The sequence below is a fragment of the Mustela erminea genome, chromosome 4 (genome assembly GCF_009829155.1).
Source record: "Mustela erminea isolate mMusErm1 chromosome 4, mMusErm1.Pri, whole genome shotgun sequence".
Taxonomy (NCBI): domain Eukaryota; kingdom Metazoa; phylum Chordata; class Mammalia; order Carnivora; family Mustelidae; genus Mustela; species Mustela erminea.
The window spans coordinates 55,448,970-55,465,913 of NC_045617.1; the positions used below are offsets into that span (position 1 = coordinate 55,448,970).

The 16,944-nt window shown below is 39.5% G+C and overlaps 1 protein-coding gene across 2 annotated transcripts in view; it reads right to left on the bottom strand.

Annotated features, from left to right (window-relative positions):
- The window catches only part of SAMD5 (sterile alpha motif domain containing 5), an 81,160-nt gene that overhangs the window by 14,754 nt on the left and 49,462 nt on the right, over positions 1-16,944 (bottom strand). The window contains exon 2 of one of the 2 annotated variants that reach the window (XM_032339294.1): positions 14,118-15,742. The exons of the other annotated variant lie outside the window; for it this stretch is intronic. Coding sequence (XP_032195185.1) covers positions 15,680-15,742 — 63 coding nt within the window. The 3' untranslated portion in view covers positions 14,118-15,679. Of the gene's footprint in view, positions 1-14,117; positions 15,743-16,944 lie in introns of those variants that run through there. 2 annotated transcript variants of the gene reach the window in all.

Here is a 16,944-nt window from a genome sequence, read left to right on the forward strand (position 1 = left end):
TGGAACAGATCGTTCTCCAATGGTGCAGACACACTTCTAACCACACATTCACCATGAAGACCTCACACTCAAAGTTGCCAAAATGGAGTTTATCTCCTCCCTTTCCCAGCAAACAGATCCCTTCTCTTGTGTACCACTCATGAATGAGCGCACCATTCCTGGGGCTGACTGTCAGATCATACGTTTCAGGGTACACTTCTATCTAAACAGAGCTACGTCTTCTCTCTTGCAGTTCTTATCCTCAGGCAGCCTGTTTGGAGAGAGAGGGAGAAGAAACTGTTCTTTTCCTTGACTAGGCAATGGCAAGAGGTAGGTTAAATAAAAAGCCAGAGGGAAGCTTTACCGCTGAGATGGCATCTCTTTCCTGCCCACCTGCTGTAACTAGAGAGCCATATGGAGACCAAGCATGATCAGTTTGCCACTTTCTTGCTCCTAGATTTAGGTGAGAATCAAAAAAGAACAAAAACAAAACAAAAAAACCCAAAAAATAAAAACCATAGATTTGCTGCCAAAAAAAGATACTTCAAAAAGTAGAAAAATTGAATGTAAGAATTTGCCAGGTACATGTTATGAAGAAAAAAGAATACAAAATTGGATATTTTTGTGAACATCTAAATTTGTGCTAATATATTAATACTAGCTAAAAAATCTATTTAAATTGTGGTGCCTGGGTGGCTCAGTTGGTTAAGCATCTCCCTTCAGCTCAGGTCATGATCCCAGGGTCCTGGGATTGAGCCCCATGTTGGGCTCCCTGCTCAGTAGTGAGCTAGCTTCTCCGTCTCCTCTCCACTCATGTTCTGTCACTATCTCTGTCTCTCTCTCCCTCTCTCTCAAATAAATAAATAAAATCTTTAAAAACAAATATACTTAAATTGAAATTAATTTAATTAAATGCAATTTAAAATTGCATTCTTCAGTTGCACTAGCCACATTCCAAATGCCTAGTAGTCACATACATAGTGATTTTGAGCGTACAGATCATCTGCTGACAAGTGTACCTAAGGAGGCAGTGTGTGTGTGACTGGCAATTTTATGCATTCGGCTCTTCTATCGTAACCAGACTATCATGGATTCGCGTCCTGATGGGTCTTCTTGAATGAAAGAGAAAGTAGCAGCCAGAACTAAGCAGCCCACATCTATATTTCATTAGAAATGCCATCCCCACAATGGCAGGATTGAGGTCTAGTTTTTCCCAGCACTTAGAATGGTATCGGGCAAAAGTAAGGATTCTATATGCATCTGTCACCTGAAAATACTTTGGGCATGAGAATGCCATTACTCATATACCACGAGAAAAGGAAAAGTTTAATAATGCCCAGCCTATAAAATTAAGTATGTCCTCTTCGTATAATTTAAGAATCAGAGGTCTGTTTCCAGACTATAAGAGATTTATCTTCCCTCTTACCCACCTACTCATCCTAGATTCCAGAGTCATTGGCCAATGTTCTTCTGCCACAAAATATCACACAATTCTATCCCTTGAGGCCTTTGTTCATGTGGATCCCCTATCTGGGAATCCCTCCCTCCTTCAGTCCACTCCCAGCACCCCATAATCACAATCCACCCATCTTGGAAGATCGTTCACCAACATTCTATGCGTCTTCTCCATACTTCTGCCGTGAGTACTAGGGATTGGGTTGGCAGTAGTGTCACTGCGTTTTGATAGAGCTTGGGTTCTCTGCACATCCTTCTCCTCCTCCACATGGTAAATCTTTTGTTCTTTTGTTCATTCCTCCTTGGGTGCCCTTGGAGCCCAGTACGGTACCTGCAAGGCACACTGCCCAATAATTTCTTCTCAAACTGGATCATGTAGAATTTCATTGGGCCTTGGCCCATCACACAGTCTTAATAGCATGAAACATGAAAATGAATTGATGACAAATGCCCATTTATTGGGCAGTTACAGTATGCAAAGCACTACACAAATAGTTCTGTAAGCCTCAGATAGGTGAGATAAATTGCCCAAGACCACCTGATTGAGGTGCTAGAAAGCAATTCAAACCCATATCCAACTCCTTCCTTTCCAGTGATACACTGTGCTATCATCTGTTTAAGTATGGACTGGTTTGTTTTCATTTTGCAAACATTATTCTTGATGCTATATATAAGATATGAATGATTATTACCCACAAATAATTTTTAATCTCTGCTATCTGTTTTCCTATGATTATTAACTCCCCAACTTTTGGTAGCACTTTTACTATAAAATGTAGGCTACAAACCATTAATATTCTATCATTTGCCATGTGTACTATAACCAACTTCACCATCAAGGGGAAGATTAGACTAGATATTTTTTAATAGATAATTCCTCAGAATTACTTTTGAATCATGCAAAGAATAAACTCATCCTTTATTATACATTTGTTCTCACATAATTTTTTATAACTGATATGGTTTAAAAGATCCCTCAGCATCTCCAAGGTGAGAAAAGAGGAATATTGCCCAGAGCAAGTTACCCTCCTAATTTAAAAGCATTCTTTGGGAAACTGAGAATGGAAATGTGTACAGTATAGTTATCATTCAGTATTATTTACTATTTATGAAGCTACATGAATTATGTATTAAAAACACCCAAAAAATTATGCTAACAGCACAACTAAGCAGCATAGTATCAAAATAATTAAAATGTGGGGTACCTGGGTGGCTCTGCTGGTTAAGCGTCTGACTGTTGATTTCCACTCAGGTAATGATCTCAAGGTGCTGGGATCAAGACCCGTGTCTGATTCCATATGAGTGTGAAGGCTGCTTGGGATTCTCTGTCTCTCTCTGTCCCTCCCCCACCCCACTCACACTCTCTTTCTCTTAAAAAAAAAAAAATAAAATAAACCTTAAGCAACTATAGTCAAAAGATCCAAAGGTCTCGGGATCCTGGGATTGAACCCCACATCAAACTCCCTGCTCAGTGGAGGAGTCTGCCCTCCCCCTTCTCATTATCTCTCTCTCTCTCCCACTCTGCCAAATAAATAAATAAAATCTTGAAGGATCCAAAAAAAAGATTTTAAAAACTTGGGGTGCCTGACTGGCTGTCAGTAGAGCATGAAACTCTAAATCTCAGGGTTTGTTAAGTTTGAACCCCACACTTGGTATAAAGACTACTTAAAAATAAAATCTTATAAGCAATGGGGTAATAAATGTCTGACATTACACAGCTCTTTCTTGTCTTATTCTCTTGTTTGTACATAAATTTACTCCATAGAGCAGGCTTTGTACCAGTGTTTCCACTTCTCCCAATTGTATGACACAGTTAAAGGCTTTGCCTTATTCCTAACACTGCATTTAACAGAGCTATTATTCTGGTCAATTGGACTTCTGTAATAGTGTACTTAATGCTAGAATATAGCCTCCATGGGTTTATTTTTTTCTAATTATTAGTGGAGGTTACACTATGGTTTATGATATAAAAACACTAACTACTAGATTTTTATATATATATTCAGTTATTATATGCTTGTTTTTTAACTCATCCATCAAAATTACATACAACCTGGCTATTTTCTTTACTGAAAATAGCTACTTTAGTTTATATCAATGATGTCTCTGGGGATTTTAAGTGTAAGTATGGATTTTTCACTCAAAAGTCACTTTTGTGCCAACCCTTTACTCACACCTCCTGAATCCAGGAAATTGCCAAGATTTTCAGAAAATATATTTGCTTATTCATGCAATGTACTTGGAAGGAGATTAAAGCATGGAAAAATAAAAGCAGATGAATAGTACTTGTGGGCTAAAAGAGATAGAGTCAATTCATTTTGTTGTCATTTCCAAGAAAGAAAGAGGGAAAAAAGGAAGGAAGGACTCGACGATCTGAGACGGCAGTTCTAATGTGTCTCAAAGCTATACCGTAATCAATTATATCCATCAAATTATTGAATGAACTTCTTTGTCTTAACATGTACATAAGTATTACCCCTTTTTTATATTTGGTAAAAGCAATGAAATACTCTTCCAAAGGATATATTTCTAATTTGGACACTGGGATTTTATTCATATCAGACTATTAGAAGTTATGGCTTGGTATGCATCCAACTGGATGTTTATGATTCTTAAAAGTACAGAAGATATTAGGTTGTCTCACCCAGAGGCCCACTAAAAAAAAATTGGGCCACTAAATTCCTTCAGTTAAGTCATCATGGAGAATATTCCTGTGGTAGGAGATATTAGGCATTGGTATAAAAGCTGCCTACTGGTTTTTCTAATTAAAAAAAAAAAACTTTTAAAGATTATCAATTGCTTAAGACAAAATAGGGAGAATCAATTTGTGTAACAGATATTGAGTGGGGGTGGGAGGGCTTCAAAAATTCCAAATTTCTTCTTGGAATTTATAAGGCAATTTCAACTGGCAATTTAATATTCTTTAGAGAATGGAAGGAGAAAGCAATTTAAGATCAGTGATAAAAATTAGTTTCCATTTCCAGCACCTGATCTATCCAATATGCTATATCTAGGATATCACTGATACCCAGAGCAAGTCTACCTCTTATAAAGACCCCTAGGATAACAGAGGTGAAGTGAACTTATAAGGTCTTTATACCTTAAGCCTTAGTTCCTTACTTGTAAAATGCAGTAGTAACAATAATTACTTCACTGGGTTGTTATGAAGCTTACAAGAAATATCTATAAAGCTTGCTCTAACTTGTGAATGTAGGGTTGTTGGGTTTTTTGTTGTTGTTTTTCTTGTTTGTTTGTTTCTTTTTACCAAGGCCATCTTAGCAGTGAGGAGTTAAGAGTTTCCCTCTTCCTGGTCTGAAGGCCCCACACTTTTTCTGCTATCCCACACATACTCTAAGCATAAGGAATGGGAGCCTCAACTCCTGAAGACATTTAGAAACTTCAAATACCTTAACAAGGATTCCAATGCTTAGAGGCCAAATAATAAATTTTGAACTGCCACTTGGAATTCTAATTACAGTATAGAGTTTCTATTACCCTAAAGCACTGGTGACAATTACCTCTTGCTTCCAGCTGTGGGTGGGTATACCCGTGCTCTACAATCAGGCATCATTATTAAAAACTAAAATACCTAACACGTACACACCTGTGCAAGCACATGTGCATACACACATACACACACAAGAATATTACACTAGAATAAAAATGAGATCTTGCCATTCACAACAATATGGACAGACTTGGAGAGTATTATGCTAAAGGAAATAAGTCATACTGAGAAAGATAAATACCATATGATTTCAGCCATACGTAGAATCTAAACAACAAAACAAATGAATAAACAAATAAAAAGCAGAATCAGGCCTATCAATACAGAGAACAAACTGATGACTGTCAGAAGGAAGCGGGTAGGGGAATGAGGAAAACGGTTGGAGGAGAGTGAGAGATATGAGTAAGTCACAGGAATAAAGGCACAGAATAAGGGATGTAGTTAATGGTATTATAATACCATTATATGGTGACAGATGGCAGCTACATTTGTGGTGAGCATTGCACACATATACAGAAAGTGAATCACTATGTTGAATCACCTGAAACTAATATAACACCGTGAGTCAACTATACTCAAATATAAATTTTTTAACTAAAATACCAAAATAAATTATTATTGTTTTCTGGGGCAAGGTGTTAAATTCTATAAAATAATATTTAAATCATTGTTTAAATCCACAAGCCAGGGACCTCCATGAAATACAGAACACAGTGAGCCAAGTACTATTGATATGTAATATGTGTCTAAAGAATAAATCATGTCAGAGACCCACTGGAGAAAAATGCTAGCACAGACTCACAAAAAGAAACAAAAGAAATTTTTATTCTGAATCCAAGGTTGTTAGAGACAAAATCACTACCACAAAATTATCAACAACGTAGAAGAACAGAAGGTAAGATGAGATGGGGTTCCCAACTCCCTTGTAACTGGACAGGCAAGTGTATTTTATGGACTTGATTGTACACATTTTTACATTTAAACACACATGAAACCAGGGTGGAGAATTATAGTTGATTTTGACTGACAGCTAGCAATATGGTTGCCACGTGTGCACAGGTGCCCATGCGGTTGCCATTCCTGGTGGCAGGACAGCCAAGCCCACAGCTTCACAAGGAACAAACCACATCACGACCCTTTGGAAAAAGAATGAGTTCCTGCCTGAAAACCTGCAGACGACTTCAGGTAAGACCCAGAAAATGCAAGCATCCAAACTCGTAGAATGGTCTGGATGTTACCACTGCATTGGCAGGACTCCTGCTGGCCAGAGGGTGACATCTTAGGGACCATGGAAGCAGGGAAGACCTGAGGGGAAAGTGATCCAGAAGACTCTGCCTGAAACTAGGCAGGAGGATTACCTCATGTTTACTTAGTGTTCTTTTACTTTTATGCATGTCTGAGTGATAAATCATAAATACCTGTGTATAAATATGTCTAAGATCATTCTCTTGAGATGTTGAAAACAAGAATCCTAATTGAAAAGCATATTGCATAAGAGCTGAACTGGAAGCATTCTTCTTGTTCACTGGTGGGCTTGCTCCCTAGGGTCTCTTAGACTTGATGGAAGGCAATGTATTTCAGATCTTCTTCACCTGGTCTGCTGACCTCTCAAACACCCTGTTTTAGGACAAATGCTACTCTTGTCAATCTGCCCCCTCCTACTTCTTAATTTGTGGTCCTTATGTTTAGTCCCATATTGAATTTGGCCTCACAAAACATAAATACAAGTTAAGAGAACAGGCTTGGGGTACCAGGGTGGCTCAGTAGGTTAAGCATCTGCCTTTAGCTCAGGTCGTAACCTTATGGTTCTGGGAGGGTACCTGAAATAGGCTCCTGCTCCGTGGACAGTCTGCTCCTCTCACTACCCACCCTCCTACCCACGCCCTTCCTGTTCTTTCTCTCTAAAGTAAATTGAATCTTAAAAAAAAAGAAAGAGGACAGGCTTAAAGTTACACTGCTGAAATTCAAATTCCAACTTAATGGCTGGAATTAACGACTGTGTGGCCTTGGGTCAATCAATAAAACCTATATTCACCTCAGCTTCTTCTTCTGTAGAATGGGAAGAAAGATGCCCTCTTCCTTGAAGAGTTATTTTGAAGATTAAATGAGAAAAATACAGGTAAAGTGCCTTGAAATGTCCTGGGCACACATTAAATGTCCTTTTAAGTGCTGGCAACTCTACAATTTAATGTTGTTTTGTAATCCATTCAGGAGTGTTGGCTTTTTTCCTAACATATCTTGAAAACAATTCAAGCTCATGAGTCCTAACCTGTCCCCTCTGTCCCAGCTCTCCCCTTTTACCCTGCCCACACTGCCTAGCTGATAATGTGGGAAGAACTCCCATTGCTCCAACACAAGACCCTCTGTGGGTTATCTTACTTGTTAGAACGTTCAAGTTCCATAAGACTTCTTCGAGGGGGCATTATCAATATCACTTTTCTGGTGGTGAAACAGACTGGAAAGGATTTCATAAACTGTCTGAGGTCACTCAGCCAGCTGCTGGGCCTTGGGATTTGCATCCTGGATTTTGGGAGTGAGTCCAGACCATTCATGTTCTTCTCTCCCTTTCACATAAGGCATGCATATCAGCAGAACCAAAGAAAGACAAGGCATGTAATCATCGCATGCTTGCCAGTCTCCTCTTAGGTCAAGCCATCACAACAACACTCGGCAGCCCTGTGGGATTCCAACCCAGGTCTGAACGCCTTGGACAGGCACTTCTTCATTTCTCCACTCTTTTTTTTTTTTTTTTGGTGATTGCATTGATTAGAAAGTGTAAGTATTTCCAGGGACAAAATCATGGCTTCACATATTTATATTAAAAATATCTAAAAGGGAGCGGGTCTAAAGTGCAATCTAAAAGATAAGTTAATGTTTGCGTAGGAAGGGTATCCAAATATGTTTGTATCTTGTCTGGCAGCATTACCATCCGCTAGCACGTATGCCATAAATACATTAATCATTGTTTGATTAGTTTTAATTGCAGAAATTGATTGCTATTTTATTAGCCTTAATTGAAGGAATGGATGATATCCCTCTCTCACAATTCAGATGAGGAAAATATGGCCAAAAGAAAACTATAATTCAAATAAGTGTGTGATTTTAGTATTTTCACGTGCCTTCACAAATGACAACATTCAATATATTCCTGGAAAACCTACATGAGTATGTATACTTTTATTTTTAAAAATATTCGCATTTATCGTTTTACACGAAAGACTACAGGAAAGTCATAGGATCTGACTCACAACACAACCATGTCCAAGGTGAACTTCTGATCAAAAGAAATCTGGTTGGCAGGGCTTTGAGGTGAAAGGCATGCTTGCCTCCCCACACAAAGCCCACAGTGTTCCTCGGGGTTCTCTAAAACCAGGAAATGCCCTGCTACAGCCAACTCACACAGCTTCAGGGTTCAGTTTCCTCAGGCTTGCGAGAAAGTTCATTAAGTCCTTCACTCATTCAACTATATTACAGAGCACCTGCAACCACGGAACGCCAGAAAATAAACCAGCGACTAGGGAAGGACAGTCACTGCCCCCTGAGTGGGGCAGAACACATGGGCTCACAGCCGTGTGCGAAGCACAGTAAAAACCAGACCACAGCACTCTGGAACTTTCTCCCGGAGAAGGTGATATTACTCAGATGTGGTTGCCCAGGCACTTCGCAGGTGTGTCTAGGCAACGCTGCTCACTGGCCACTGTCACAGGCAGGACAACAGCGAAGGTGTGGAAGTGCATGACTGGACAGACGCTCACCAAGAAAGCCACGTGTGCCGTGAGGGCTTCTGAGGTGTAGCCAGAATTCGAAAAAATTCAGTGTGTATTCTTCACTCAAAATGGCTATTTTCTGGGACACCAGGGTGGCTCAGTCCGTTAAGCAACTGTCTTCAGCTCAAGTCATAATCCCAGAGTGCTGGTATCGAGTCCCGCATCAGGCTCCCAGCTCCATGGGGGAGTCTGCTTCTCCCTCTGACCTTCCCTCTCATGCTCTCTCTCACTCTCTCTCTTTCAAATTAATAAATAAAATCTTTTTTAAAATGGCTATTTTTGTCAATGTGGTTATGTGCATTGATTAATTTACAAAATCAAGTTGAAGTTCAATTGATGAGGCTCAACAGACATAAAAGAATGTGCCCTGAGTGTATACAGTTCGCAACTGGTGCTCGTTATTCAACCGAGAAACAGATGACATTGCACAGACATCCTGTTAATGGTACATGGATATATTTTAAAGTGGAGGAGCTTGGCCAAAAAAGTGTTCATAATTACACGAATACACTCTGTCCTCGGGGTAACTCGAGGAGGGGAAAAAGGTTAGTTTTTCATTTAAAATTGTTCAAGAGTCCTCTTTTAAATTACAGAATCCTCAGTGGAGCAGCATATGGCCTGGAATGAGACTAGAAGGTATTCATTTTCCAGATTCAGATGAAAGACTTTCAAAGCTGCCTTATGTGAAGTGATTTTATTAATGATATAAACCATCCCGTTCCTTATCAAACACTCCTTTCTTTAGATGTCTACTTCATGCGTGCAACTACCTATTTAAAAAAAAAAAAAAATTTTTTGGTGCTTCCTGCCAATATCTTTGACTTTTCTAAATATGCCTGACAGATCAAGGAAGACTTGAAGCATCAGATTTCCGAGCTGAAGGATGAGGTTTTCATACCGCGCTGGGGGCTCGCGCAGAGCCCTCTGGGCTGTGCGGAGTTTGAGGGTGTGAATCAGTGTTCTGAGGCTGTGACTCGAAAACCATGGATCTAAGTTGAAATTAAGTCCAGACTAGAAAGACAGGTCTCTTTTGAAGATGCCACAGATCCCGTTAGGTATACTTCCTGGAATATGAGACAAAAAGCCGGGATTTAGAGGGTCGGTCACAATCCAGTGTGTGACTGTGGGCACGGCACGAACTCTTGCCTGCTCCGTGTCTTCACTACACAATTTCTGAATCAGATTATGCTCTCCCTGGGTAACTTTTCACTTCTAAAATCCTCATTTTTACATATTTCTTCCTAATATTTACTCTACATCTCTGTTGCTTTAAATTTACTTTCTGCCCCCCTTGCATTTGGTGGGAATAAAAACAGCCGTTCGTCATCACCACACATGTCATACGTGATGTCATGTACGCAGAACCCATAACACAACTACAAAACTTTTTGAATTAAGGTTTGGAGGTTGCTTATCTGGGCTAATGATTGTGCTAAGGTCTCTATTTATTCCATTTGCTCAAGGTCCTGAAGCTGGCAAGCAGTGAGGCTGGGATTCGAGTCTAATAGCCTCCAGATCCAGTGACCCCCTGAGATGTCGCTTATCTGTGGACAAATCACAACCACGTTTGGGTGATAGATATTAAAAGCTGCAGGACCCACCACAAAAACTCCACGTGACCCCACCTATCAGCTAATAAGTCCCGCCACCCCACCTTCCGCTCTGGTGAGCAGAAATTACTGGCACAAAATTACAGCCTATCACCCTCGGGGGTACTTTTTAGTCAGCAGTGGGGATGGGGGGAGAAAGCCACAGCATAGACACATGTAACAATCACACAAAAGCATCCAAGCACACATCATAATGATTTATTTGCATTTTGCATGGAGTGTGAGGAGCCTTGCTTTCTTTCAAGTTGGAACTCTGATTTCCCATGCTAACCATAATGCTCCTTTACTGCGAACATTTATACATCGTCAATTTCAACAACACACATACTCTATGCCATTCATCGGAATGGAAAACAATCACAAAAGAGGCCAAGGCGGAACCGCTGTGAAAACCATAACATTTATTGAAGGGAGGACATATGTTTGCAAATCACGGCGCTGCATGGGCATACAATCCATGGTTCAGAATGGTGTTCCAAGTAAGCTTTTAATAAAGCCTTCTCATATAGTCCCTTTTAAAAACAATTAACAAAAGGGGGAGAAAAAAGTGTCAGTTGCAATTACATTTACAAAAACCAAAGTGCAGCTTTTATTTAGAATGAATCTCTGCTCGGCTACTTGGAGGTACACACGATTATTTGGACCTATGCACACATTTCTGTAAGACAGAAGTTTTCCATGAATAATAGCTCTAGGAACCCAAAGAGTATCTCAGAAAATTGTCAAGCTTAGAGAACAGGCAACAACTGCAATAGAATTTATACCATTTGCCCCAATTATTATACCACTTTGCCCTCAAGATACTCAATTCAGCATCTTATTTTTGGAGTAATAAAGGAAAATTCATCTGACAAAGAGCATGACGCAGAATGCATCTACAAAAGACACTTTTCATCTTAATGTTGAAAAGCTGACTTACTTTCTTTTGTTCCAATGGAAGAAATGTTGGCCAAACTGTCAAAAACAAAACAGAACAAAAAACCGCCACCCAGCTCTTAATGTGGAATTTAACCTCTCATTTTCTTCTAAAAGTTATCTTGTAACAACAGTAATAAAAAAACAAAACTTCATTGCCAGGCATTTAAACAATTTAAAGGAAGATATCTATGTTGGTAGGAAAAAGAAAAGTTATTCATTTTTCTGAACTACTGTGGGTTTTTTTGTTTTGTGTGTGTGTGTGTGTTTTTGTTTTTTTGTTTGTTTGTTTTGCCTTTTACGGACATATCTAAAACAGTGATCATGGAGTAGAAATTTTATTTTATATCCTTAGAGATAATAATATGAAGCTAAAGAGTATTTTCCAAAGAATCTGGTAGTGTAAAATATCTGATGTAGGAATATCTAACCGACGACCGCTGAGATTGCTAAGAGTAAAATGAGAAAATTCTAAACCAGTAAACCTTGCTGATTTGCTCTGCTCTACACAACTTACTATGTTTAATACAGCATCTATTACAACTTTACTCAAAGCACAAGTTGTGAGCTGACTGAATTCTAAGCCCTCCCTGTTCTTGGCCCTTGGTCTGAATAGAGAAGTAACAATTTCAGGTTAGACTCTGGCTCATGTCTTGTATATGTCTCTGGACATATTATTTTACTCTTCATCTTTTATTTACTTTTAAGATTCAGAAATCTCCTATCTGCCTGAACATGATGCTTTGATACCTAATTTAATATTACATGTAAAAAGTTACATAAATCTAATATTTTATCTAAAAATGTCATTTTCTTTAACTTCTCTTTTTGTTATTCATCAATGCCCTTGCAAGGAACCTGTTTATGGTGCTCAGACTCTTCACAGAGAACAATCCAGATATGCTCATCTCAGTTTTCTGGTAGGTGCTTCCTAGACTCTGGTACATCTGGTTTCTCTTCACATAGAAGACTGTGCAGCATCTGCTTGGTGTCTTGGCTGGATTTTTCCCAGAAGAACCTACAGGGGAATGCTGACTTGCACTCCGAATTTGTAAATCACAGTCATAAAATCGGATGAAAATACACATATGCTCCTCACTATCAGTACACCAAATTTATAAACCCAAAACTAAAAAAGAAGAAAGTTGAAGAAATACCTTCATATATGTCTATGTGATTATTTCCCCAGCCTTGAAAAGTGCTGGCCTTACACATTTGCTCATTGTTTTTAAAAATCACATTCCTTTCATTCAATCAATAAACATTCAGTGAACTCCTGCTGTGAGTGGCCACTGTAACCTTTCTCTACTTCTAAAAGAAAGCAATGGGGCTTTATTTAGTGCGTTGAAGGCAGCAATAAGCACACGTCAATTTATGCTTGAGTGTTGATGTCAGTTTCAAGGTAATCTCTTTCATATAGGAGGAAAGAAGGAAGGTCACGGTAAAGAAGGGAAAGGCGGAAGGTGCTCAGCACCTACTAAGTGTCAAGCACCAGGCCAAGAACTCTGCAGCTGTTTGATGTAGCTTGATGTAGAACTAGAGGAGGTATTTATTTCTCCTGTTTTATGGACAAGGATAAAAAGCTTTTGACGAGCTCAACAACTATTCAAGACCACTCCCCATGCTACACTGTAGTTTATCTTCCAAACAGATTTACCACCTGAAGAGGCAATGGGCATGATTCCAAAATCTGAACTAAGATCCGAGAAGCTCCAAAGTCAAAACTCAAGGCTTACTGTTTTTGTTGATTTTACACCACCAAGATGCTATAAGTTTCTCGGGACAAAGAAACCACAGCTATTCTAATTTGCTTCAATTCCTTTGGTGGGAAGGAGGCTTGCATTTCCTGAACCAAGAGATATCTTATGTAAATAAAATCTTTCTTTCCTCACCCCCAAAATTTTGTTAAAAGATGAACTAAACAAAAATTTTACTATACTCCTCCAAATTCCTCAGTGTTATGAAGTAAAAGTCTCTATTTAATGTCTCTTGATGTTCTAGGAAATACAAATCAAGATGCTCCTCTAGTTCTGATAACATATATGTCCCTCAGAAACTTCATTTACCTTTCCCTATTAAGGATATCATGAATGTCAGATAAAATTTAAAATGCTTTAAAAAAATTACTCATCCTAACAGTAATTGTCTTCAGATACAATTCGTGGTAAGACTACTTCCTTTCTCTAATTTTCTAACTCTTGCCTGACCTTGATTTGATGCTAAAGGAACTGAGTGGTTCCTTTAATACTTCTCTGCTTAAAGCTTTCTCTGTCTGGCTTTAGGTAAGTCTTTCATGTCCATTGGCTGACTTAGCATTCTAGATTGTCACTCTTTAGTTAAAAGGTCATTATTTTCAAATTCCAATAGCAGACACCAAGAGATCCAAAATTCAGCAAGCTAACTGCACTTAGATATTACACAAATAGAAAATAAAACTTGAAATAACCAGAGTCCCTTTTCTTGGTTACAGTAGATTGCATTATAATGCCAATGGTGAAAATAATAGATTTTTCAGATATTGGGTTCTTTCTAGCAACAGTTCAACAAATGCATGTAAATGCGCATCTGTGAAATAAATCTGCCACAGATGCTGCACCTGGAAATGGGGTCTTAAACAGGAAGCCATTTATTATCGCAATAAATTATATCCATAATCTATCTAGACCCCCCTACTCCTTAAGAAAAGTCCAGCCCAGGGGCTCCTGGGTGGCTCAGTGGGTTAAAGCCTCTGTCTTTGGCTCAGGTCATGATCCCAAGGTCCTGGGATCGAGCCCCGCATCGGGCTCTCTGCTCAGCGGGGAGCCTGCCTCCCCCTCTCTCTCTGCCTGCCTCTCTGCCTGCTTGTGATCTCTGTCAAATAAATAAATAAAATCTAAAAAAAAGAAGAAGAAGAAAGAAAGAAAGAGAGAGAGAGAGAAATCCAGCCTGGAAATCTGAAAGACTCTGGTTCACTTGAAAAAAATTTAAAAATTTAAAAAAAAATAAGAAAAGTTGATTGGAGTCTAATCCTTACTTATCTGCAAGCTACATACAGTTTAAAGGACCATTTACACATGCTTGCAAGCTTCATTTCCTTGTATTTGCATTTAAGAATGAGATTTTACGGTATCAAAATTAATCTCTAGAAGTAGATAAACTAGGTAAACCTTACATTTTTAAAGACCTTGGAGACCTAAACTGCTCACCTAGAGACTAGCACACACCAGGAAGAAAAGGCACATAAGATACTTCTCCTTTGGGAGCTTCCTAGTCTTGAGCTTCGCAATACTGAGGTAAACTTTAGCAGATCGCGTGTGCTTCCAAGTAGTGCAGGAAAGATTCTGTAACAGGACCAATGGCACATGGGCTCTCTGAAGCTGCCTAGCCGTGCTCCCCTGCCCCCATCCCCCAGCCTGTGGAATACCTGGACCTTCTTTGATAATTTCCTTTCAATTACTTTTTTGGTCCCATCAACATGGCTACATTTTCTAAGCAGGAAATAAAACTACCCACAGCCAAAGGCAGGCACAGTAAGAATTAGAAAGACTCCAGATGTGTCTTGATGTCCTTCCCCCACTCTATTCTACTCTCCTTTTGGGCTGTGTTATGCAGGGCTTCTAATGGCTGCCACGCCGACCTCCCTGCCCCCATGGGCCTGACATCAGAAACCTGATTGGGGTGGGGGGAGGGGGGATGGAGAACAGCAATGGCCATGACAGTCCCCAAGGAGTGAGGAAAACTAGAGATCAAGTTACACAGCTGATCTTGCTCAGCTGTCTGTGAGAGCAAGATACCATTCCTGGTCTTAACACTACACTTCAGGCTAAATTAAACGCTAGAAATCAGAACAAACTCTTTCCCCTTGCCAATGTTCCTCAATTCATCAGCTCTATGATCCTACCTATATACGAAATAACTATGAAAAGCACCTTAAAATAAGAGTTCTGTCACCAAACTATTCTATAGAGAATCATATAAAATATCTCAACCCATGAAAACACTGTCATATATGGAGTGAAAAAAAAAAAAAAAGATGTATGCTAAAATACAAAAGTAAAGGCCCTAATTCTCAAGTTAAAGGCTCATATGGAAATGACATAATGAGCCAATGCCAGAAACCTGCTTTTTGTCTTGAATTACACTTAAAATTAGTTATCACCCAAACACCTTAGTCATCAAGAATTCAGAGAATGGAGGGGAGGATCCCCAAAACAGGCACAAGACCTGATCTCAAAACCAAACCCAATACCTCTTCATGTATGAAATATGCCTTGTTTCTAGCTATTATAAGTTAGTTACCCAGTGTACTAAGTTGGTTATTCCAGAATTTTTCCAAGCAAAAAGTTAAGCTGTTGAGTATTTCCAGGGTCATCATCCATTTCCCTTTTTGAAAGAAGTTTCTAAATATGCCCATTTCCAGTCTTCAGGCACCTCATGAGTCCTCCACGAGTTCTCAAAAATGATATCTAGCGGTTCTGTGATGACTTCGGCCAATTCATTAAGTACTCTAGGATGCCAGCCATTGGGACCTGTGGATTTGAACATATCGGGGTTATTGAGGTTTCTCCTTTACCCATTCTTCCCCTAGTCCATCATGGGTTCTTGCTCCTATTTTTTTTTTAAGTAAACTTGACCCCCCAGGGGCTTGAACTCATGACCCCGAGATCAAGAGTCATATGCTCTACCAACTGCTGCTCCTATTTTTAAGTCACAATTGTCCCTTTCTGGTTACCACATGGACTTCTGAAAAAAACGGCATTTTTAAAGACTCTATTTGTCAGAGAGAGAGACAAAGACAGAGAGCGCGAGCACAAGTAGGAGGAGTGGCAGGCAGAAGGAGAGGCAAGCTCCCGCTGAGGAAGGAGGCCGATTTAGGACTCAATCCCAGGACCCTGGGATCATGCTCTTAGCTGAAGGCAGACATTTAACCAACTGAGCCACCCAGGCATCCCTGAAAAAATAGCTTTAAGTCTCTGTTTTTTATCTATCCATTTTCTCCTTGAAGTTGCTAAATGAAAAATGTATTTTATTCTTTTCCAACCTGTCTTGTTTAAAAAGGTTCTGTTTTTCCTTTTACAGTTCATGTAAGAACAAGAAAGTAAAAAAAGAATATTAATGAAAAGTATATCTTGAAACAGTTTTTCTCCCTAAATGATACCCCTCCCTATGACATCCGAGCATCCTTGGTTAACAGAGCAAGCATCGACACACTTGGAGACATTTTATCTTGTGCTCAGAGGCTACAGATCTATCTGTAAGTACTAATTCAAAGAGAACTTTCTGAAATAAAAAAGATTCACCATCATCTTTAACTAGAATCATCTGTATGCACAAACAGCAACTTTCTTCACATAGGCATTTGAAAAGCATAGTTGCGCACGAGCTGGAAGAAAGGAAGAATGACTCCCCGCCAAGCAGGACCCTGGTAGAATTCATCTGTTGTGGTGTGGTCATCTGTGCCAATGTTCTGGGCCTGCTATTACACTAATTATCGCCGAGCTCTGATAGGTGTTGACAGTTTTAACCCCTTCGCTGTCACGGTGATGCCTCAGAAACTGAAAGCCAACCACAGATTACAGTTTCTTGCCCATATGTTGCCGTTTGCCCCAAATCCCCTGACAGATCGAGAATAGACAGAGGGGAGGAAGGCAGCAAGAGAGAGCGATGGTAGCAGGAGGAGCCCTGAGTCTCCTGTGTGATTTCTGATCTGACAGGCGGACTGTGTCATTCG